The following is a 25,598-nucleotide window of genomic DNA, read 5'->3' on the forward strand; positions in this document are numbered from 1 at the left end:
AGGTCCCACCTGAAAGCAGTGCCCTCGTCTCCCTGAGGAGTGATCCAGGTACTAAGGATGGTAGAACAGTATGAAATGAGCAGCCTGTGGACTGTGAACTCTGTAAATGCCTTCTCAGGAGAGAGAAAGAAACTGAGTTTTCTGTTAAATGTAACTAATTTAATATTAACAAGTTCCTCAGGTAAGATAGGATAGATACTTTCACCTCCTCAGGGAGACTTCTGTGGACTTTCTAGGTACATTGGAACCCCCAATTTAAGGCTTCCACATTACTCTGTTTCTGCTCTCTCCTCACTTCCAGTTAATAGGAAGTTTATGTACTTGTTGGTTTTTTTTTCCCTACCTGCACAATTCCCTAAATCAGCACCCTACTCACTGGATCTGGTCCTGGATCCACCCCTGGAGTGGGGTGTCTCAGACAGCACCTGCAGGGAGCGAGGGGAGTCTTCAGTCAAGGAACAAGTCAGACCATTTGTTGCTTTTTTTTTCTTTTGGACAGCTCACATGTTGTTTTAGCCCCTACTAAACTACTCCTACTTTGGAAAAGTAATTAAAAATGTTATAAAACATTGAGAATTGGACCGGGGATTTGGCTCAGTGGTTCCGCCACCTGCTTTGTAAGCACAAGGACCCAAGTTCATTCCCTGGTAACTAAAAAAAAAAAAAAAAAAATTGAGAATTAATTTCTTTTTTATACCATAAAGCATATGCTTACCCAGAAGATTGTAGCTGGACATGGTGGCGCCTGTGATCTAAACACTCGGGAAGCTGAGGCAGGAGGATTGCTATGAGTTCGAGACCAGTCTGGGGTACATAGTGAGTTCCAGGTCAGCCTCAACTACGTTGTGAGCCCCTGTTTCAAAAAACCGAAAAAAAAAAAAAAAAAAAAGACTGTAAACTCCAAGCTCCTCGATCACACAAGAAATAGCAACAAGAATAAACAATGACATTATGTCAGACTGAAAACGCTTCTATACAGCAAAAGAATTAAGTGAAGAAACACTTGAGTGAAGAAACAGCCTACAGAGTAGGAAAAAAAATTGCCAGCTCCTCAGACAGAGGACTGATGTCTATAATATACCAAGAACTCGAAAAAATTAAACCACTTAAAGTTAAAGACCCAGTCAAGAAATGGGCAGGAGAAATGCACAGATGTTTCACAGAGGAAGAAATACAAGTGGCCAACAAATATATGAAAAAATGTTCAACATCTCTGGCCATTAGAGAAGTGCAGATTGATGCTAAAATTCCATCTTACTCTGAAAAGAATGGCAATCATTTAGAAATCACGCAATAACTAATGCTGGCATGGCTGCGGTAACAAAGGAACCCTCCTTCATTGATGGTAGGAATGCAAACTCGGACAACTGTTATGGAAATCAGTATGGAGATTTCTCAAAGAACTGAAATTAGAAATTCCATATAATCCAGCTATCTCCCTGCTAGACATATTCCCCGAAGAGCTCAAGTCATCACACTACAGCGACACGTGCATACCAGTGTTTATAGCAGTGCAATTTGTCATAGCTAAATCCTGGAACCATCCTGTATACCCATCACTGAATGACTGGATTGAGAAAATGCAGTATCTATATATAATGGAATACTACTCAGCTATAAAGAATGACAAATTTGAGACATTTGTAGGAAAATAGATGCATTTGGAAAATACAATGATAAGTGAAATAAACTGGACGCACAAGCTTAAATACCATATGGTATCTCTCATTTGAGTGAGGCAAAGTTGAAGAAAATGATAAAGAATGGACAGAAGGGGACAAGAGGACGGATCTCTTGCAATGGGGAAGTTGTCTAAGGGAACAAAAGAGGGATGAGGAGGAGGAGGATAAATAAGTCAAAGATATGCCATGTTCGGGAACCTAATAACCCCAATTCATGTAAATATTGGAGGCCATAACATGATCTGAGACAAATATAAACAGGAATGAGAAATGAGATTGGGGGGAGGTTTTTTTTAAAGAATCATGTTTTAATATGTACATGTAACCATTCCCCAAGACAGCTGTAAACGATGAGCTACAAACTTACACAAATAAAGTTTAAATTTTAAAAAACTCCAAGCTGTTTTACTAGTTCTTGATTTCATTAAAATATTTTTATTGGTCTTAGTTTTATATTCATTTTGGAGAATGTGATAGTTTGAGTATCCTAAAGTTATTTAAGGTCACTCTCATAATATGCCATTAACATATGCATCAAGTTCTTCAAAAAAGGATTATATGGTGTAAACTATTTGATATTAAATGTAAGTGTTCTTCGTGTTTGCTTCTCAATATTAAATATGTTTGGAACTAATACACAGTTCATTTTGAACTTGATAATTACTGCTAATTTGTTGCCAAGAATTTCTTTGGGTCCTGGTTAAATGGCTTTTGTATTTTTGGTGTGTTTGTAGGTATTCCTTCATAAACTAGATATTTTATTAGTAATGCCCAGTAAATATTTTTCTTATTTACAAATATTATTTATAGGTGTAAAAATTGCCACATTGTGTCCTTATTTTTATCTTCTTTATGTACATTTCTCCAAGGTAAAATATTTTAAATTTTACAGACAGTAGCTCTTGATGGAACCCTCTTTTTAAAATCCGGGGTCATCTCTGGAGGATCAAGTGACTTAAAACATAAGGCTAGATGTTGGGATGAAAAAGAGTTAAAGAATCTAAGAGACCAAAGAAACCAGCTGGTCCAAGAACTAAAGGTAAATCCATGTCAGAAAAATTTCAAACTATTAAGAAGCATAATTGTGTTTTTAAACTAGCTGAGTTTTTTTTAAGTAAAAATAAAAGTAAAAAGCCAGGCATGGTGGTGCATGCCTGTAATCCCAGCATTTGGGAGGCTGAGGCAGGAGGATCACTGTGAGTTCAAGACCAGCCTGGGCTACACAGTGAGTTCCAGGTCAGTCTCAACTACATAGTGAGACCCTGTCTCAAAAAACCAAAAAAAAAAGTAAAAAGTGAACTACTAATTTCCTTTGCTTGTTTAGCATTGAGTTGTTATTTTATTACCTAGTTTAAGAATTATTTGTATCATAAGTAAAGTAGTTGTATTTTCTCTGAATTTTAGTTGGCTTTTCTGGGATATAGCTTACATACGACAGGTAAGTTTTGGCAAATGTGTGTTGCATCATCACCACCACCGTGTCACGATACAGAGCATCACTGTCACCACACAGAGCTCCTCTGTGCTCCTTTGTAGCCCGTCACTGTCGCTGGGCCCCTGGGCTCCCCAGTCTAGTCCACTTCTGACCTTACAGTTTCTCCTCTTTTGGTACCATATGAGTGGAATTGTAGAGTAAGTGTGTGCATCATGATTTCTTCATTGAGCCTATTTTTGGTTTTTGGTTTTTTTTTTAGTTTATTGGTACATTGAGGTATTCCTTATGATCACATTAATCATTGAAAATTTTTACCTGTGCATGATATATCTTGATTTGTATTTTTTCCCATTCCCCTCCCTGCTTTCAACCCCTCCACTCCATATATATGTATGTATGTGTATGTGTGTATATATATATATATATAATTCCCCTTCCCCTTTGTACATTTTCTTCCTATTTCACAATATCTATTATACATTTTGGTCTTTGTTTACGTCTTCAGTTTCTCACACCAGAGAAATGATTCACTATTTACACGTATGTCCTATGTATTTCACTTGTTAGTGTATGGCCTCAAGGTGCATCCATTTAGCTATATATGTCTCAAGTTTATCTCTCTTTATGGCTGAGTAGTACTCCATTTTATTTTTTAAAAACCTTCTTTATCCACTCACCAGTTGATGAGCTTTTGTACTGCTTCCAGGATTTTAACTATTACAAACTGTACCACTATAAATATAGGCACACATACGTTACTGTGGTGTGATGATTTTAATTCTTTTGGGAATGTATCCAGCAGGGGAATAGCAGGGTCAAGTGAAACCTCTGATCCTAGTTTTTTGTTTGTTTATTTGTTTTGGGGGGGGTTTGGTACTGGGGATCGAACTTGGCACCTTGTGCTTGTGAGGCAGGTAGCAGAACCACTGAGCTAAATCCCTGGCCCGTTGTTTTTTTGTTTGTTTGTTTTGGTTTTTTTTGTTTGTTTTTGTTTTTTGGTTTTTTGGTTTTTTGAGAGAGGGTTTCACTATGTAGTTGAGACTGAGCTGGAACTCACTGTGTAGCCCAGGCTGGTTTTGAACTCACAGTGATCCTCCTGCCTCAGCCTCTTGAGTGCTGGGATTATAGGCGTGCACCACCACACCCCGCTAATCCTAGTTTTTTGAGGAGTTTCCATACTGATTTCCACAGTTGCACCGGTCTCCATCCCTCCAACAGTGAAGAAGGGTTCCTTCCTCCCCACAACCCTGCCAGCTTTTGTTACTGGTTGATTCCTTTTTTTTTTTTTTTTTTTTTTTTTTTTGGTACTGGGGATGGAATTTGGGACCTTGAGCTTACAAAGCAGGCGGTGAGCCACTCAGCTAAATCCCAGGCCCTGGTTGATTTCTTGAAGGCAGCCATTCTTCTTGGAGTGAGATGGAATCTCAGTGTTTTCATCTGCATCTCTATTGAGCCTGATTTTGAGATTTGTGTTGCTCCATTCTGTGTATCAAAAGTTTATTCCTTTTTATTGCCCCATATATTTGACATTTTACTTTGTTCTTTGGGTCATGCATATATAATCTTTATGTAGCCAAATTATAAATCTTTTATAACTTCTGGATTTGTCATGTGTGGACCTAACTCTGAAGATCACAAAAAAATTCACTAATGCTTCCATCTAGAGTTGATTTGCCATCCTATGAAAGTCTTAATTGTTGACAGTATTGGTTCCCCTTACTTAAAATATCAACTTTAGTACATGCCAAGTCCAAAGAATGCTTTCAGATTATATTTTTATTTTCCCTAAATTTCCTCTTTTATATACAAAAATACTCATTTTTGATTCAAGGAGATACTGTGACGAGGTTATTAGACTAGTTTTAATCTTTTCTGTAAGTTTAAGACCACATTTTATGTTTTAGTCTAAGGTATAGATATGTTCGACTTTTAAAGAGTTTACAAATTTTGGTGTAGGCACAGAGAGAATTCTAGAAATGCACCTTTCTTCTTGTCTGCATCCTGACTTCCCTGTGTCTCACCTGAACCCGGTGATGACTTGGGCTCCACACAGTGGAGCCTTAAAAAGGAAGAACGTTCTGGCTCACATTGCAGCATGGATGAACCTTGAAGAAATTATACTAAGTAAAATAAACCAGTCACAAAGAACAAATACTCTGTGATTCCACTAATAAGAGGTCCCTAAGAGTCAAGTTTGGGGACAGAATGTTGAATGGTGGTTGCCAGGGCTGGGGAAGGGAGGAATGAAGAGTTGTTTAATGGAAGATGAGATTTGTACACAATTGCATGCATATTTCAAATTGTGTTTGGCAAATACTGTATAACCTATTACAAAAGGTAATTGAAAAATAAGGTGAATGTTAAATTTATAAAACTTATTATAAGACAGTGGGATAAAAGTGTTTGAAGTGAAGGAGTATTTTAAATGGGTTAATGGCAAGTGTCTTTTAAACATTCAGCCTGGTGTGGTGACACATGCCTGTAATCCCAGTACTTGAGAAGCAGAGGCAGGAGGATCTCTGAGTTCAAGGCAAGCCTGGACTACATAGTGAGTTCAAGGCCAGTCTGAACTATAGAGGGAGACCCTGCCCCCAAAAAACAAACAAACAAGCAGTATATTTCTAGTCCCACCGTTCATCACATGTTAATGGCAATGTCTGTCAAATGTAAACATCACAGCACATCCTCATCCATTTCATTCATCACATCTGGCACCATCCAACTTCTGTCTTTTCTCTAATGTCAAAATCACCATGAAAAGTAAATGTTTTGGTTTGTGATGTTGAAATAGCCATGATAGCACAACGAACACTCAAGACACAGGACTTTTGGAATTGCCGCTGAAAGGGACAACTGTGATGGGTTAAGCATGTTGGAAATGTAGTACTTTGAGGAAGTTAATGGCAGTGTGTCTTTTACTTTGGTGGCTTTTTTTTTTTTCAAATTTTAACATTCACTGTATTTTAATCATACCTTCTACATTAATGAACTACAAGCAGGCCAAAAATCATATGATTAGATGTAGAAAAGGCATTAGATAAAATTTAGGAGCTAATCCCAATGAATGTACTAAGTAGAAGAATATTGGTGGAAATTATTTAAATAAAATAGTTTGTACTCTGCTATCACCAAGGATGGCCTTGAATTTGTGGCAATCCTCCTGCCTCAGCCTCCTGAGTGCTGGGATTACAGGTGTGTACCACCATGCCTGGATAAGAGTGTACTTTAAGGGCCCGGCATTTAGGTCAGTGGGGATGCTGCCTGCCTCGCAAGCGCAAGAACCCGAGTTCGATCCCCAGTACCAAAAAAAAAAAGGAGTATACTTTAAAAGCTACTAGATTTAACAAAAAGATGAACGCAAGCGCAAGAACCCGAGTTCGATCCCCAGTACCAAAAAAAAAAAAGGAGTATACTTTAAAAGCTACTAGATTTAACACAAAAATGATGGAAGAGCTAATACAGTCTCTCTCTGTCCTATCAAAAAGCATCTAAAAATAACCTAGGCGGGCTGGGGATTTAGCTCAGTGGCACTGTGCCTGTCTTACAACCGCAAGGATTCTGAGTTTTATCTTCAGTACCGCAAAATAAATAAAATAACCTGGGCATCATGGTACATACCTATAATCCCAGCACTGAAGATGCTGAGGCAGGCGGATCTCAAGTTCAAGGTGATCTAGGGGTACATACTGAATTGAAGGGTATTCTGGAATACATAGTGAGACTTGGTCTCAAAAACAGAGTACAACAGCAAAGCACACAGCACCTAAAAATGGCAAAAAGTCGGCTTACAATAGAAATAACATGAAGGCACAGTAGTTACATTAGAAAACTTGATGTTACTGAAAAATACAAGTTTAAAAAAGAAACTATATTTATCATATTAATTAAAATGCCACCAATGATTTTCTAATTGAAAAAAATGATCTAACTCTTACAAGAAGAATTTCCTGAGGTTAAAAATAATATGTAAAAAGGGCTGATGGTGTGTGCCTGGAGTCTCAGCAACTCAGGAGACTGAGACAGTCCCTGCAACATAGAAAGACCCTGTCTCAAAAACAAAAAAAAATCCAGTTGTGATGGTGCACACGTGTGATCCCAGTCTCTTATCTGAGGATGGGAGGTGAGGTGTGGATCTACTTATGTGTGAAAATTAGTGAGCCATTCCATACTAAAGCACTTTGAGAGGGGAAAGTGCCTTTCAGCGGTAAAATGCTCTCACGTGTGTCTTCCTCTTTAGGATTTAATGAAGATACTCCGCAAGGAAACAGATTTGAAGCAAATACAAACTCTGGTACAGGGAACCCATACACGACTCAAATATTCACAGAGTGAACTGGAGATAATTAAAAAGAAGCACCTTGTTGCTGCTCACAGGGTAGGTAGACCTACTTAAAATTTGATGGAAACTAGAAACAGAACAGAATTTTTAAGAATGTAGAGCAGATGTCATTTTTAGGAATTTTACCCACTGGTTAAGGTTTTATGACAGGGCCAGGGATTTAGCTCAGTGGTTCTGCCACCTGCCTCTCAAGCACAAAGTCCGAGTTCAATCCCTGGTACCAAAAAAAAAAAAAATATATTACAGTCCTCTGATTATTCTTATGATATGCAGTGTTATAACCCAGCTGTACCAGAATCCATCCTAGCTCATGAACTCTTACTCTGAAAGACACCCACATGCTTTGGGCCTCACTGTATGAGTCTCATGTAACTGCATTAAAAAAGGAACTTTTCTCTCTCATTATTAGGAGCAATCTCAACTGCAAAGTGAGCTACTAAACATTGAGTCTCGGTGTGCTATGTTGAATGAAGGGATCAGAGAGCAACAACAAAGAATTGAAGGATTTCAAGAACAGATAAATAAGGTGATGCACGTTCTATTTATTATTAAGTGCTGTAGCTCCAGACCACATACCAGTGTGAGGCCTTCCTTAATATGTGCTGAAGCAAGCAAGGGTTGACATAGGCAGCAACGCCCTATCAGAAGCACCTTTGTAAGCTAAGTTGTACAGATTTGCCACATTAATTTCCTTGCATATTTTTGTTGTTTTTGTTTTTGTTGAGACAGGGTCTTGCTTTTAGCCCAGGCTGGCCTCCAACATATGGCAGTCCTCCTGACTCAGCCTCCTGCATGCTGGGGTTAGAGGCATGCAGCACCACACCTTTCTACCTTGCATTGTTTATAGCCCTCCTCAAGAGACGAAGACCAATGTTACTGTCTTCTGTTCTCCAGTCTCTCCTTGCCCAGTGTAGGAGTTACAGCATCTTTCTTTCTCCACTGCCCTTAACGCCAGGAGGGAAAGAACTTGCCCTGGGTTTTCTGTATTTGTTTTCATTTTTGCAATACCGGGAATTGAGCAGGGCCCCTGCACTGAGCTACATCTACAACCCTTTTTTGAGACATTATGTTGTCCAGAATGGGCTCAAATTTGTCATCTCCTCCATTGGCTTCTCAGCATACTGTGATTACAGGCAGATATCACCATGCTAGGCTAGTCATTATTTTTTAACATTTATTTCATGCCAGGCACAGTGCTTGGCTCTGGGCATCCTGCCTCTGCCTGTGAAGTAACAGACATGCTTGCGTTTCACTAACCCTTAGAAAGTTATTTGTCCTATAGTTGTAACTTGCATCTATTGCTTTTAGTTCTGCCTTCTTTGTATAATTTGAAATCACTCTTGTGTTGCTTAATTATCTTCGGGTAAAATAACCCTGATGTCTTTAATTGCTTCACATTACTATGGATTTATGATGAGGTCTAGAACCTATTCTCTGATGCTGTCTTGTCTGTCCAGGCAGAACAAAACATTGTCAAAATATGGGCTTATTACATTTCTGTTGAATATAAATTCAGTTAAATCCAAATGCTTTTAAACATGTCCTCCTGTTAAATAGTCCTATAATTATACATAAATGCAAGACTTTAAAACTATTGAGGTTAAACATTATTTTGTTGGATTTAGTTCATACTAGTGTTTAAAAATATTTTTGATTCTTAATTCTGTGCTCTAATTCTCATGTTTTTGGGGGTTTTTTTCTGCCTTAGGTGCTATTGTGTTATTCATATATAATGAATACATTTCTTAGCTGGATACCATAGAGCATACCCAAAATCCCAGCTACTCAAGAGGCTGAGACAGGAATATCACAAATTTAAGGCTAGCCTAGGCAACCTAAAAAGAAGCTGTCAAAAAACTAAAAAGAACTGAGGATGTAGCTCAGTGGTCGTGCACATCCCTAGCATGAGCAAAGCCCTGGGTCCAACTTCCAGTAGGCCTCCCCCCAAAATTTAAGTAAAGTATTATATTTTGGTGTGACTAAAGTAAATGAAATCCTTTTAACAGTTTGTAAACCCTAACCATTTAATAAGGCCAGTTGATGAGCTTTTTATTTAGGTTTTGAATAAGAAATTTGAAGATAGGCAGAGCTCACGTAGATAAGAGAAAGCGTTGACAAAATACAGGGATGCTTGCCCTGATTAGCTTTTAATCTTATCTAGGACAGTTTTAGAGTGAAAAATTTACATTTAAGCATGTCTATGGATTCCTTAAAATTAGTTATTAAACCAGTTGTTTTCAAATAATTTTAAAGGTAGAAGATGAAATTTTCCATGACTTCTGTGAAGAAATTGGCCTGGAAAATATTCGTGAATTTGAGAATAAACATGTTAAACAGCAACAGGAAATTGATCAAAAAAGGTAATTGTATTAAAATATATCGGACAGGCTGGGAATTTAGCTCAGTGGCACTGTGCCAGTCTCACAAGTGAAAGGTCCTACATTTGATTCTTGGTACCATAAAAGAAAAAAGATGTTGGGAATCTGTTTACATGTGTATAAAATTAACTCCTATCTCCTTGAAAGGATTTAGGCCTGAGTCTTACTTTAGTTCATGAAGAAGTAGCTAGTGAAATTTCATTTTCTTTAAAGAAATCAGACAGAAACTTGAACAAAAAGGCAAGGCAGACTAGGTTTTTTTGTTTTGTTTTTTTTTTTAGCAAGGAAATTCAATATAAAGAAGTTGGTTCTTTTTTAATTAAATTACAGTTTAAATTCACCTCAGTCTATGTATGGACAAGATTTGTTTTCACTAGATAAGCTCATTCTAGAGTTCACATATGGAAGTAGCTAAGAATAATCTGGAAAAAAAAAAAAAAAGCAGTGAGAGGACCAGAACTCTGATTTTTTAAAATACAGTATTTAAAATATAGCTGGCTTACAGAAATCCGGAATGTAAGATCTGTAAAAAAATATTTAATAATTAATACCAGTGGGAAAAAGTTACACCTTTCAATAAATCATGTTAAAATAGATGTGATTTTTTTAAAAAACAAATTGGATCCCTTTGTCATTTCTTAGGTTTAGAGTTTAATTCCAGCTAAATAAAAAATTTTAAGTAAAAGAAATGACATAAGACTATTAGAGGCCGGGTGTGGTGACGCACCCCTGTAGTCCCAGCACTCAGGAGGCTGAGGCAGGATCGCTGTGAGTTCGAGACCAGCCTGGGCTACATAGTAAGTTCCATGTCAGTTGCAACTACATAGTGAGACCCTGTCTCAAAACACCAAAAAAAAAAAAAAACAACAAACAACAACAACAAAAACAATTTTTTTAAAGATATTAGAGTAAGTCATAGAAAAATTTTAAAAACAGTCTCTGGCTAGGGAAGTCTTTTTACTATATGTATTCCAGGAGTCATGAAAGGAAAGACTGACAAAATGTTAGCGTATAGGAAATACTTTCAGTCACATGACGGAAGCACCAGGAATAAAATCTGAAACAGATGACACCCTAGAAGAATTTGCACGCATGGGTGTGTCTAGGGAAGGTCAGTGGCTGCCTCTGTAGAGGGTGGAGAGAGACATTCACACTGTACATTCTTATACCTTTTACATTTCACACATATTCTCTATTCAGATACAGTGTTTAAATATAAAAGTAACACATTCCTCTGAGAAAACAGAAAAGTTTGCTTTGCCCTGAAAAAAAATTGATAAATGTTTGGGTCCACTTCCTTTTAATTTATTATCTATAATCCTTTGATGCTCTTCATTCATCCTACAGTGCTCGGTATTTACCACATACCTTCCGTGGGCCTGGCACCTTCCAGGGACTGAGGGCACAGCAGGAGACGAGAAGGGTCATGCCCTCATCTGATCTCAGGCCTTTGCACTTACATGTACATGTTAGGGGCAGCTTTCAGTTGCTGTGTAAGGCCTGCTGGGATTTTGGTAGGGATTGTGTTGGATCTGTAGACCAATTTGGGAATGATTGACCTGTTAATAGTACTGACCAATGGGCATGGTACTTACTTCCGTTTATTTAGGTTATCCTTGATTTTTCTCACTAGTCATCTTTATTTTCAGTGTACAGATTTGGTCTCATGCATATTTTATTGATTTGTTCTTAGGTACTTCATATCGCTATGCTATATTTTAAGCGGAATTATTTTAAATGTTCAGTATAAAATTTGTTTGTTGGTAGTATATTGAAATAAAATTAGTTTTTATAAATTGAGCTTCTATCCTGAAATCTTGCTAAACTTACTAGTTCTCTTTTGTTTTTGTTTTTTTGAGACAGGGTTTTGAACTCACTATGTAGCCCAGGTTGACCTCACACTGAGATCACCTTCCCCCGCCTCCCAGTGAAAGGGTGTGTGCCACCACACCCAACATGAAATTTCTTTTAGCTCTTTTGTAGGTTCCTTAGGGTTTCCACATAGATAACTATATTGACAGTGAATAAAAAAATTTATGTTTTCCTTTCCAGTTAATATATCTTTTATTTCTTTTTCTTGCCTGTTGTGCTAGCTAGGACTCCAGGACAATGATAAACTAAGATAGAGTAGACATCCTGCTTTGTTTCCAGGCTTAAGGGCAAAGCATTGGGTCTTTCTCAGTGAGAAACTCAGTGTAAAGTTCGAACAGAGCACAAGTGAGACCACCAAGGCAGGCAAAAATCTATGCAACATGCAGTGAGTTTATTCCCATCTGGGTCCAGATGGGCCAAGGGCAAAAAGGCCATTGCATAGGAAGGAGGGCACATGCAGTTTATATAGGGAAGTTTAAGTAAGGAAGGCGGTGTCTCCTTGCAGATGTGAGTGAGCAGGGCGGTAGCTGGCTTCCTGTCATCACTGTTCTTGCAGGCAAACGTCTGTTGGGTTTTTTTCTCTCTGAGTTGGATGGGGCACCTGTCGCTCAGTGCCCTTTATTGGATCAAAGAAGTTCCCTTCTGTTCTTACATTAAAGTTCCTCTACATTATCCTATAGTTTTTATCATAAATGAAGTTTGCATTTTGTCATCCACTTCCCCTGATATCTATTGAGATGCTTGCATGCTTGGCTTTTTAGAGTTTGTTAGTAAATAAAAACAGTTACTTATATTGATTTTAAAATGCTAAACCACCTTGCATGTCTAAGGTAAACCTAGCTTACTTTTTCCTTATTTTAAGGTTAGGGTTTCATGTATTTTTTGATTTGATTTGTTAAAATTGTGTTGAGAACACTGTTTTCTGAGCGCTATGATCTGTAAGTTTCTTTCCTTGTAATGTCTTTGTTATGTTTTGGTATCCAGGTAATGCTAGACCCTAAAATGGACTGAAAATTGTTCTCCTTTTTTTTTTTTTCCTGCAGTTCACGTAAAATTGGCATTGTTTCTAAATGTTTGGAAACCACATGGGCCCCTGCTTTTCTTTGTGGGAAGCTTGTGATTTTTTTTAATGGTCCTGATGATCTAGGGTCTCAGGACCTTCTTTACTGTGCTGCATCCCCAGCCCTTCTTTAAGTTGTTGTTTTGAGATGTTCTTGCTAGATCACCAAGGTGCCCATTTGGGCTCAGACCTGCAGTTCTCTGCCTCACCCTTCCAGAGTTGTGGGATGACAGGAATGTATGTGGGAAAGCTTTTAATTACAGGTTTGGTTTCTTAATTGATACAGTATAGGGCTAGTCAGGGTATCGCTTATCTTAGGTGAGCTTTGGTAGTTTGTGTCTTTCAAGGAATTTATGTATTTTATCTGAGTTGCCAAGTTTATTAACATAAATTTATTTGTAATTTATGTTCTACTTTTTTTTTGGCTTTTTGAGACGAGGTCTCACTACGTAGTTGAGACTTTCCTGGAACTCACTATGTAGCCCACCCAGGCTGGTCTCGAACTCACAGTGAACCTCCTGCCTCTGCCTCCTGAGTGCTGGGATTACAGGCGTGCGCCACCACGCCCAGCCCTATGTTCTACTTTTTAAAAGACTGTAGGATCTATATTGATATACTTTCATTTGAGAAATTATCTCTTCTCTGTTCTTCTTGCTGTCTAGCTAGAGCTGTATCAGTTTCACTGACCCTAAGACTAGCTTTTAGTGTCATTGATTTTCTTTGTAATTTGTTTTCTGTTATTGATTTCTGCTGTTTATTTTTCCTTCCTTCTTATTTTCTTTTAATTTACTGTTCTTTTCTAGCTTTTTAAGATGGAACCTTACATTATTTTAAACCCCTCTTCTAATATAAGTATTTCAAGCTGTTCATTTCCTGCTAAAGTTCTGTTTAAGCTGCATTTCACAAAGTTTGGAATTATTTTCATTGTTGTCCTGTCCGAAATATTTTCTAGGATCCCTTGTGATTTTTTTTTTCTATGACCTATTCAGAGGTCATAAGTGTGGATTTAGTTGCTCTCAAATGTGGCACACTGGGGTTCACCCCCTTTGTTTTTTGTTTTTTGTGGGGTTTTTTTTGGTACCGGGGATCAAACTCAGGACTTAGCAATTGCAAGGCAGGCAGTGGAACCACTGAGCTAAATCCCTGGCCCTCCACCCCTTCTTAGGTCTGAACTCAGCCTTGGTCTCTTGTCTGCTAGGTAGGGACAATAGTGTCACTTACCTTTTGGTTCTGCAGCTGAAGTGAGTTACTTCATGAAGGAGCTTTGGTAACAGTCAGGCATAGAGTGAGCTCTCATTAACTATTGCTGTCTGTTTTTATTGTTGTTTTTGTACTTGTGTACTCAGCACAGAGTCTGCTACAGTGGTATTAAAAGTGCTTCTTGAAAGAATGGTTTGAAAAGAGGGAGGAAAGCAGAAGCTCAGTTGGTGTTGAGCTTCTCTGTGAGGCGTGTAGGAGACGGGCACAGTAGAAGGCTGCACCAGGAAAGAAATACGCAGAGTCCCAAGTTTAAAGTGTATGTGTGAATAGCCATTTAAAATACTGATTTATAGAAATAAGTACCTAAGTGGTAACTTCAAGAGAGGAAACAACTATAGATTATAAAAGATTTAAGAAACATATCCCCCATATGCAATATGTGGACCCTGATACAAGTAGTTAATTTATTTAATTAATGAGACTGTGGGGAAACCTGTCAATGACTGTTGTGTAGTATGTGTTGTAAACTTAACAGGTTATGCTTCTTAGTTGAAAGTCACTTCCCTTTCAGATAAACTTACGAAAATATTTACAGGTAAAATTATACAATGCCTGGGATTTGCTTCTGATAATCCAGTGGTGGGGGAAAGCAGCAAATGGGCTGATAAAAAGTGAGTTTAAAAAACAAAAAGCATCAGCTTACTAACTGGTAATGCTTGACTTCATTGTACTAGGTTAGAATTTGAAAAACAAAAAACCCGGCTTAATATTCAGCTTGAATATAGTCGCAATCTGCTCAAGAAGAAAGTGAATAAGATTAACACATTGAAAGAAACTATCCAGAAAGGTGGTGATGACATTGACAGCCTGAAAAAGGTAATAGATTCGGAAAGTGGAAGGGCTTCTTTGGGAGCTCATGACCTTCATGGGGGGCTGTTTGTGGAGCTCCTGAAGGGTCCTCAGTGACAGGGAGGGTGCAGACTTGAAAACTGCTCCAAGTTAAATCCCAGAGCTCCCCGGACATCCAGTGGGAGGGAGCACTGGGGTGGCACAAGTGGCTCCCGCCTGAGCTCTGATGGAAGTGGTAGGAGTCACTGGGCTCTGGAGCTGACTGCTTGGGCCAGGCCCTGATGGTGCCTCCACTGGGTAATTAAAGAGCCTGTAGGTGGCACAGAAGTCGGCCTGGAGCCACAGATGGGGACTTGCTGGTGATCGGGAGTAAACTGAAACCTTGTGACAGGTGGAGACACCGGGCAGGTGCCATGGAGTGCACTGGACTACAGGGAATCCTGTATGGACTCTTGATGGGAGCTGGAAGGGGTGGGCAGGTGAGGGGAAGCCTCCAGCGGAGAGGTCAGGAGCCCAGTGCTTCAGGAGGCGGTCTTGCTACAGAGGCAGCGTGGAAGTTTGTTCAGTTGTGGGAACACTGTCACTGGAAGTGAAGTCAGCGAGTTGAGGTGTGAATCTAAGACGAAGGACAAAGGCAGGTAGTGACTGCCAGTTCCCAGAAGGTGTGGGATGATGGTGGGTCACAGCCTATGACAGCCTCAGCTCACACACGTGGAAGTGACCTGGCTGGACTACTTATAATGCCAGAATCTGCTGGCCTTATTAGTACACAGGCTGGTCAATCTCCAGTAAAACCCTCTCTGTTCAGATTGAAGACAACTGTCTGCAAGTCGTGGATGAACTCATGGCAAAGCAGAAGCAACTTAAGGACATATTTGTCACTCAGAATTCCAACGCTGAGAAGGTTCAATCTCAGATTGAGGAGGAACGGAAGAAGTTTTTGGCTGTTGATAGGTAATTAAAAATTCTTCATTTTGAAAGTCCTAGCCAGCATTTTAAACATGCTTGTCAATTTGAAATGTAATATACGAAATTGCATTTGAATATGTACACTTCATTGCTCCTGGTCCTACATAACACTTTTCAAATATTATAATATGGGGAGAAATCAAGAGAGGCAACTAGTCAGAGTGCATGTTCCTTCTGGTGATGAAAACAGGAACCTGCAAGAGAAGCCCTTACTTACCTAAGAACCTTGACACTGGTGTGTTCCCCTTGTCCAGAGTCCCCTATCATTGTGCCACAGCACAGAACGTAGAGGGGAGGAGAATCAAATCGCACTGTCTGGCGGTGCAGCTCCGCTCCGCTCCTTACACACAGTGCCTTCACTTCCTCATCAGTCACACGAGGCTAACAAAGTGTCTGCCTTGTAGAATAGTCATAAAGTCTGAATGAATCACTGTTGAGCAGCACTTCAGACAGTACCTGGCACCTAGTAAATGCGATGACGCTTTCAATCACCTAGTGCAAAAAAGTCATCTGCTTTCCTGTTCGATTGACACAGTGTAAGTGGTCAGATGAAATGAGCCAGCTTTTGCTCAGTCTCTTTGCATTTCAGGTTTTTTCAGTGTCCAGAGACCATGAGTGCCTTTAGGACCCATGCTAGAAGTTCCATGAGTGAAATTTAAATCTGCTTACTGAGTTTTTTATTCTTGTATTGTTTAAACAGGACTATTTCTGTTTCTCTTCATATTCTTGAAAACCTTGTAGTCTATCCTTCCTCCCTTCAATCTATGCATTCATCCATCTGTTCTTCCCCCCTGCCCTTCCTCCTTCCCTTGCTTCCTCCTTGTTTTTCTTTTTCGTTCTCTTTCTGAGTTGTGCCAGCTGGTGGATGTCAGTTTCATTTTTAGGAAGGGGTATTACCATAGTGGTGGTACAGTACAGAAGCTTCAGATTGTTAGAGACCTGATGACTTTGATTCAAAGGTATCTATCTCTCCTGCAAAGAGATTGCTCCTCATCTGAAGCTCTAAAATGCAGTGCTCATATGAGGGAGGGGTGCAACTTGAAAAATTGCACAGATTTTAAAAGCGAGTAGGAATACACTGTCTGCTCCCAGTTCTGCCTGTCATTGAGAAATGCTCCCTTGGACAACCGAGTCACACCCACGCCCTTCCTGGGAGGGTCAGTGTGCAAGTTACAAACTCCAGCACTTATAAGGCTCTTAGAGAAAGTGGTCTTCTTCATGGAAGTTTATAACATAACATTCTCCTTCATTGATGCAGTTTTCACAGGGAGTAAAATCGCTTTTTCATGTCTGTGTATTTACAGAGAAGTAGGAAAATTGCAAAAGGAAGTTGTGATCATTCAGACTTCTCTGGAACAGAAACGCTTAGAGAAGCATAACATGCTGCTGGATTGCAAAGTTCAAGACATTGAAATAACTCTTCTGTTGGGGTCACTGGATGACATCATTGAGGTGGAGGTAATTTAGCAATTGTCAGAGCTGAACACAGTACCCTTTGACTGTGTAGTCTTCCTCAGGTTCCATGGCCCCTATGGGGAGAGAGAAGATACCATTTCCTCCTAGGAGGAAAGAGGGGGGATGATTGTCATCGCATTTTGAATTAAGCATTTTAGGCAATTCTCTGATCTTTGGTTAATCTGTCTCTTCAGCTTACCAGGATGGACTAGGGTCTCATGCCCTATAGAGTAGCTGCCCAGGAGAAACCAGAGATTAAAGCTGTTGTCCTTTCTGTTCTCCCATCCCCTCCAAAATCTGCTTGTTTCCATTCCATCTTCTGTTCCAGAGACAGCTTTTAAGTCCTTTGGTTTCTTCAGAATGAAGTATCTATAAAACTAAGCTTCTTTCCTTCTAATATGAATGACTTTTTATAGTATAATTCTTCTGCCTTTTCTCTGTTTTAGCACAGATGACATTCTGGATAAGAGGTAAAGAAAGGAGCAAAATCTTTCCTGGCCACAAGTGAAATAAACCTAACTCAAATGCTTTAAAGTGAGAAGAAAATAATGGGGGCGGGGTGGAGGGATAGGGCTGGGAATTGATAGTCACATGTGTGGCCCCTGCCAGGAACTTTCAGGCTGTCACACTCCTTGCTCAGAATGTTTTAGCTTTGTCCTCTCAAGTCAGTTTTGCCCACTAGGCTACAACTGGCTTTGACCATGGGGAAAGAGCTCCCCTCTGCCCTCGGAGAAATCCTGGGGATGAATTCTGGGTAAAAATCCTGGGGAAGCTCATCCTGGCTTCTCTGCCCACTCATTCAGGTTGTGGAGGAGAAGAAGGGGGTCTGTCATAGCTAAACCAGGTGCAAGCAGGAAGACAGTATTGTACCCACTGTCCACAGAAGAAACAGAGACTCTGTTGGAAAAGGCAACTTAATTTTAGAAGCATTTGGTCACAGAGTGCAATAGAAGAGGAAGGAGTCTTCCTGAGTAATATCCGTGTAACTGTTGGTCAGTTAGGGTGTTGCTCCTTTGTTCCCATTGTCCTTTCACCTGGTGAATCTGCAGAATTACTCTCAATCTGCCTGCCATGAGCGTGAAAATATTTGCTTCTCTATAAGCATGAAAGACATGTACAATGCAGGGTATTTCAAGGCAGATATTAAAACCTTGAGCTGAATCTGTACTGAATCATTATCTAGAAAGTAAGACATTTAGTTTCTAGTCTAGCATATAAGAAGCTTGACTCTTAAAAAGAAGTAAAAAGCTGAACAGACTGAAAAATCAGTAACTTCTTAATCTGTAAGGGTAGGGTGGTCACAGAGCAAATTGCTGCTCCAAGGGTAGAGAGTCAGACAGGCAAACAGAATCACAGCTTGCACAGCCAAGCACCATGGGACCAGCACAGCCCCAAGAAGACCTGTGATTTACTAATTGGGGGCGGGGGTGGGCTCCCACACTTTGGAGTCACCTCCAAAATCTCTATTGGGTTCTCACTTAACCAGGGCAGCTCCGCTGGAGAAACTGCTTCACCAGAGCTTATCTTCTGGGGTTTATCAGAGCTTGTGACTTAGGGGAGGGAAGTACCCAACTCCTGCCAGCTATAGCCATGGTGTCCCTCCTAAAGTAGAAACCAAAAAACTAAGTGGGAAGCATGCATCAAGTTCACAGTCCAGGGAAGGAAGCCTGCTAAAAGACAGAGACCTGAGGACAAGACTAGGTGCACCCCTGCCCTACACCTCACCACATCACAAGCCATCATGTATGGCTGTCAGCAAAGACGTGGAAGGGCCAGGGATTTAGCTCAGTACTTCTGTGGCCTGCTTTGCAAGCACAAGGTCCAGAGTTCAATCCCCGATACTAAAAAACAAAGACAAGACATGGAAGCCAAAAGGCAGGAACAGCCAGCATCAGAAGAGACAGCCAGTATCAGACCCAGAATTACATATGGTAAGGATCTTGGAATTAGCAGACCAGGAATTTAAAACAAGCCTGATTAATAACCTAAGGACTCTAATGGATAGATAACATGCAAAAACAGGCAGTTTAAGCAGGACAGAAAGTCTCAGAATCAAAAAGAAATGCTACAAGTCAAAAACATCGTAACAGAAAGAGTGCATTTGATGGACTTATCAGCATATTAGACAGAGGAAAGATCTCTGAGCTTAAGGATATCTCTAGAAACTTCTAAAGCTAAAAAGGAAAGAGAAAAAAGACTGAAAGAAACATCTTCCAGGAACTAGGGGAAAGCTACAAAAGATGTAGCTTGTGTGTAATAGGAATACCAGAAGAAGAAGGGGGAAAAGAAACAGAAGCAATATTTCAAATAAAAACTGAGAATTTCCGGGCTGGAGATTTAGCTCAGTGGTGCTGCTGCCTGCCTCGTAAGCGCAACGACCTGAGTTCGATCCCTGGTACCAAAAAAAACAGAATTTCCCCAAATTAATGTCAGACACCACTTGGCAGCTCTGTAAAACTCAAATAACACCAAGCAGGTGTGTGCTGACTTTTTTAGATAAAATACCAAGGGCATTGTCCAGGAAATAAATAATTGGTAAGCTGGTCTTTATTAAAATGCTCCATGAGACATACTGTCAAGAGAATGAAAATAGAAGCTACAGATTAGGAGAAAAGATCTGCAAAAGACATCTGATAAAAACCTAACCAAAATATTTAGAGAACTTTTAAAATTCAAGAATAAGACAGTCACTTTACTAATATATGGGCCAAATGCCTCAAAAGACACCTCACCAGATAGGATGGACAGACAGCAAGTAAGTGTGCGAAGAGAGGCACTATGCCATGTGTCATTGGAGAAACACCCATGAAAACAAGATGCCACCAACATCCAGAACAGTGACACCACCATATGCTGGCTGGGATGTTGAATGACTGGAATTGTCTTTCGCTGCTGATGAAAATGCAAAATGACAGGCAGTTGGGAGAGCAGTTTGGCAGTTTCTTATAAAACTGAACATACTGTTATCATATGGTCCAGCTATTGCACTACCTGGTATTTACCCTAAGAGTTTTGAGATAGGGTCTCCCTATGTAGTTCAGGCTGGCCTTCAACTCACTATGTAGCAGACTGGCCTTGAACTCAGTGATCCTCTTGCCTCAGCCTCCCAAATACTGCGATTACAGCTGTGCAACATCACACCTCCCAAGTACTGGGATTACAGGTGTGCAACACACACTACCACATTTAGGCATAATTCCTAAATAATATTGACAGTTCTGACAGAGTAATTTTTTTCCTGGCATGAAAAATTAAATATTATCTAAAGTAACCAATAAGCTTGTTCTCAAATTAAAGCAGGACACTATTCATAAAGGAAGTAATTAGTGACTCAGTATTGACAGAATACGTGAATATAAGACAACAGAAGAAAATGTGTTCTAAGGCATAATCCTGGGAGGACTGTGTACATGTGCCAGCAAAGAGAACCCCATGCATCCGATCCTGCCAACGACTGAGCTCAGCCTCACCATCTGTGGACTCCTGGAACTTGTCCCTGACCGTCTTCAGGTTCTCTAGGGCTCGCAGGTTCGGGGCTGCTGTCTTCAGCAAGTTGTCTTCCTGTGACAGCCTGAGAGTGGTGCCCGCTGTGGTAATGGAGACTGCACAGTTGCGGTAGGAAGACTGACTGCAGGACACTGACAGCCATGAGAGTGTTGCTGAGGCCAGGTCACTGTCACCTTGCTGGCTCGTCTGATGGAAGTGACAGGCACCTGGAGGACTGGGGTGTACAGGTGAGTACGGGTCACCATCGGAGACCATAAGAGCTTTACATGTTTTTCAGTTGGGAACTGAGTCAGAAAGTACACAAGCAACAACTGATATCTATGAAAAAGAAGCTGCTATCGAAGTGGACTACAGCCCTCTACAGAAGGGTTTGAAGGTAATGGAAAGATTTCGGTTTTTACTAACAGCATTGTTGAATATTCAGATACTGTATAAACATTTTTAGATGGTAGGTTTTTTTTTAAAGAACAATACAGTGGAAAAACACTTGCCTATATTGACAGCACTAACACCACACGTGTGGGTCTCCCTCAGCCACGAAGTCCAGCTCTTTGGACATCGCCTGAGGCTTCTGCAGTGCACAGGCTGAGGGCACAGTCCACACCACTGCCACACATCCCAGCCTCCCTGTCCACAGTCCCCTCCTTTGGCTTGACAGAGGGATGCATGACTGCAAGACTCTGGGGACACTGTATGTTCCCCAACTTATTATGAAGGATACAGCTCAGGAAGAGCCAGGTGGGAGAGACATAGAGCAGCACTTCCCAGGGTCTCCACAGGCTCACCCACCCGGATGCCCTCCCTAGTGTGTCTGATTACAGACTCCATCTCTAGCCTGGCTTTCTTCCCTAGAGAGCAGAGGCTAAACATTCCAAGCCTCTGGCAACCAGTACCCCTCTCCAGAGTCAGCCACTAGCACGAACTCAGGTGGGCTGGAAGAGGCTTGTTCTCAGTAACAAGAGATACTCCTCTCACCCCTCCCATTTAGTATTTCAAGATCTCTGGACCAGGAACCAGGATGAAGGCCATATGCACATTTCTTATTATGTCACAAAACTGCAGTAAATAGGTTACTTTAAAAACTTTTTATCAGCTTGGCATGGTGACCAGTCTGGGCTACATAGTTCAAGGACGGCCTAAACTATATAGCGAGACCCTATCTCCAAAAAAAAAGTTTCTGTCAGTAGCTTTTATCGATATATTCTGCAGATCACAGTACCATGGAATGTCCAGTAGTTTCTGTGGCTAACTCTGCTGCTTGTGAGGTCACACTGAATACTGAAGTCTTTGCAAACTCCTGAGTAAATAAATGTGGCCCTTACTCCTGTGCCTGAGTTCACCCTGTCGGTGTCCCAGTGCTTCCTGCAGTGGCCTTGGGCTTCTCCCATCAGAGGGAGGCAGATGGTCCAGGCTGCCAGATAAACAGCCTGGAATGCAGCGCCTCCTCCCTCTTACTGCAGCAGCTCAGGCTCTAGCTTAGTCAGCCCTGAAGCCACACAGTTCTCAGGCGTTGTCATCAGGCTGCATCTCTCACAAGGAGGAGATAGTGATCTTAGCCATCCAGGCTTTCCAGCCTACAGCTGCCACTTTCAGAGGACATGAAGGAGGGTTTTCCTACACAGCTCCAGTAGTCCTCAATCACAGTGGCCGGGTGGGGTCACTTGTTCATTCTGGAATGGGTCGCTGAGGGGAGGGAGATGTGAACTTCACCAGATTTTGGAAGGCTATACCTCCACACACTTGAGCCCCATGTGGGCTGCATTAGGGCAGAAGAAACAGGGATGGGTGCTGAGTAGCAGCAGCCACTATGTCTTTGAATTTCATATGTGGTTAGTAGACTTGAAATTTTTTGTACTCATTTGTGCCATCTTTTGGCAGTCAGAAGGTAGCTTTTTTCTTCTCTCTGGTTTTCTGTTTATTGTTTTCTCTTTGCTTTTGTGTTTACCAAGACCTTTCCATCTCACTTGCAAGTAAATATTTGGTATTTATGGCTTTGTTGTTTTCATTCACCTGTTTCATTCAGCAAATAGTTCTCAGTGAGTGAAAATACCACTTCTATCATGTATTCATTAACCCCCTCTAGAGTCAAAGTTTTCCTGGAAGGGTCTGGCTCCACTTGCCCCCTCCCTCCTCCTCCTCCTCACTCAAGTTCTGTCTCCCTCATTTGAGGGAAAGTATTACTCACCTAGCTGCCTCAGATCCCACTCTGCCCTGGAGCTCTGGTGGGGGCCTTGTTGAAAGGTGTTTCTATTTCTGACTTCCCTGTGAGCTCTTTAAAGAGACTGAATAGTTTCCATCATTGAATCCTGTGTCTAATTCATAATAGGTGATTGGTAGGGTTTTTTTCTTTTTTTGTTTTTTTGGTACTGGGGATTGAACTCAGGTCCTTGCATTTGCAAGGCAGGTCACCGAACCACTGAGCTAAATCCCCCGCCTGATCAGTAGTTTTTAATGAAGGTGATATATGAGTTGTTGCTTTTTAGCCAGATCACAGGCTAAGAAGGGAAATGTGTCCCCAGAGCATCACATACAACACTAGAGCCACAAAGGTGCAGTTGCTGGGGGTGCCACAGATCCCACGGCTGACTGTAGCTCCAGGCTCAGCGGCTTCTGAGGGGATGGGAGGCAACAGCAGGGGCAGATACCAGCCTGAGCTCAGGCCTCACCACAGCATTTGAAGCAACAGGTGCATCACACAGTGCTGTCTTTGCCACTCACAGGCTCTGCAGTCGGATAAGGAGGTGGAGGCCCACCTTGCACTCCTGGTGCAGCAAGTGGTGTCACAGGAAGACAACTTGCTGAAGACAGCAGCCCCGAACCTGCGAGCCCTAGAGAACCTGAAGACGGTCAGGGACAAGTTCCAGGAGTCCACAGATGGTGAGGCTGAGCTCAGTCGTTGGCAGGATCGGATGCATGGGGTTCTCTTTGCTGGCACATGTACACAGTCCTCCCAGGATTATGCCTTAGAACACATTTTCTTCTGTTGTCTTATATTCACGTATTCTGTCAATACTGAGTCACTAATTACTTCCTTTATGAATAGTGTCCTGCTTTAATTTGAGAACAAGCTTATTGGTTACTTTAGATAATATTTAATTTTTCATGCCAGGAAAAAAATTACTCTGTCAGAACTGTCAATATTATTTAGGAATTATGCCTAAATGTGGTAGTGTGTGTTGCACACCTGTAATCCCAGTACTTGGGAGGTGTGATGTTGCACAGCTGTAATCGCAGTATTTGGGAGGCTGAGGCAAGAGGATCACTGAGTTCAAGGCCAGTCTGCTACATAGTGAGTTGAAGGCCAGCCTGAACTACATAGGGAGACCCTATCTCAAAACAAAACAAAATAAAATTTAGAAATTAGCTCTAAGAGCTATACCCTTAGAATTAATATCATAGAAGTATCTTAAAGGTTATTTTACTTGACAACCAAATTCAAAATCTATTTTTTTTTTTTACTTTAAACAAGAGAAGTCCCTCAGTGGTCTCCAAATTAAAGAACATTGATTCTCTCTTAGCTTTTGAGGCCAGCAGAAAGGAAGCCAGGATGTGTAGGCAAGAATTTGAACAGGTGAAAAAAAGGAGATACGATCTTTTCAGCCAGTGTTTTGAGCACGTCTCAGTCTCAATCGATCACATCTACAAGAAGCTCTGCCGAAACCACAGTGCCCAAGTATGTATTTGTCAACCCTGACTCCTAATGGGAACTTTGGAATTACTGCTGGTGATTTTCCTCCCCTTGACCCAGACAGCCCTACTGTCTTTATTAACTAACTGCTGTGTATTATTGGAGTGACTCAGACAGGGCCAGACCTGCCGCCTAATGACCCTTCTCTGAATCCCACTCACGTCCATACTGACGGCCTGCTCGCCACTGCAGGCAGGTGGTTAGACCACTTGCTTTCCACATTCCCTTCAGTGCTGAACTGCTGCTGTCAGGCACTCATTGGGCTTTGCAGAACTGTGGGGAAAGAGGGTCAGTGTGGGAGGTCCTGGGGAACCAGCTGATCTATGGAGTTGACTGAGTATCAGAGGAGAAGGGAAGAATTAAAGGCACAGACCACGTGCAGATGGCCTCGTGGCTGTAAACCACCCCTACTCCATTGTTAGTGCCCAGAGAAAATGCTCTGGCTGGGTGTGGAATAAAAACATGGGCCAGGCGTGGACCCCCTTTCTTCCCTGGCTGAGGGATCCTTGATGAGATTTCTCACATATACCCAAAAATGACTTATTTTCAGTAAAGTAGGATAAAGCAAGCCCACTGATTCCTGGAGAGCAGAACACCTGTCCTGCACAGTCCCTGACCATAGGAAGTGTTGGGTGAATCTGGGCAGACGGGCAAGTTGAAAGAGCCTCACTAAAAGCTGTAGCACCTGCTACTGTGGTGGGACTGGCAGCCTGGTGTTTAGGCCTGGTCCCTGGATGTGTTCCCCCACTTCCTTCCTCCCCTCAACCAGACAACCCTGTTGTACAGCTACATTATTTATAGACCACTGGTACTTTTCCATCCAAATAGAGCACCCAACCAGTAAAATATTTTGCATTTACTATTGCCACTGTGAATTGAAATTTACTCGTATCTTCTGATACTGCTAAATAAATAACATGTATTTCAGGCATTTCTTAGCCCAGAGAACCCTGAAGAGCCTTACTTGGCGGGAATTAGCTATAACTGTGTGGCCCCGGGGAAGCGGTTCATGCCCATGGACAACCTGTCAGGGGGAGAGAAGTGCGTGGCAGCCTTGGCCCTCCTGTTTGCTGTGCACAGGTGAGGGCTCCTGTCCAGCAAAACCCAGCGGGACCCTCTGCTCAAGAGCTGGAACTATGTTTTTCTGAATTCTTAACAAATGTA

General features: G+C 41.2%; 1 protein-coding gene across 1 annotated transcript in view; it reads left to right on the top strand.

Annotated features, from left to right (window-relative positions):
* The window catches only part of Smc1b (structural maintenance of chromosomes 1B), a 62,234-nt gene that overhangs the window by 30,309 nt on the left and 6,327 nt on the right, over window positions 1-25,598 (top strand). The window contains exons 12-22 of the mRNA XM_010634336.1: window positions 2,575-2,721; window positions 7,355-7,492; window positions 7,866-7,982; window positions 9,710-9,816; window positions 14,701-14,842; window positions 15,624-15,769; window positions 17,089-17,242; window positions 21,024-21,122; window positions 23,467-23,623; window positions 24,265-24,419; window positions 25,363-25,514. Of these exons, the coding sequence (XP_010632638.1) occupies window positions 2,575-2,721; window positions 7,355-7,492; window positions 7,866-7,982; window positions 9,710-9,816; window positions 14,701-14,842; window positions 15,624-15,769; window positions 17,089-17,242; window positions 21,024-21,122; window positions 23,467-23,623; window positions 24,265-24,419; window positions 25,363-25,514 (1,514 nt within the window). The remainder of the gene's footprint in view (window positions 1-2,574; window positions 2,722-7,354; window positions 7,493-7,865; window positions 7,983-9,709; window positions 9,817-14,700; window positions 14,843-15,623; window positions 15,770-17,088; window positions 17,243-21,023; window positions 21,123-23,466; window positions 23,624-24,264; window positions 24,420-25,362; window positions 25,515-25,598) is intronic.

The sequence above is a fragment of the Fukomys damarensis genome, unplaced genomic scaffold, assembly GCF_012274545.1.
Source record: "Fukomys damarensis isolate Sample0158 unplaced genomic scaffold, DMR_v1.0_HiC HiC_scaffold_19, whole genome shotgun sequence".
Taxonomy (NCBI): domain Eukaryota; kingdom Metazoa; phylum Chordata; class Mammalia; order Rodentia; family Bathyergidae; genus Fukomys; species Fukomys damarensis.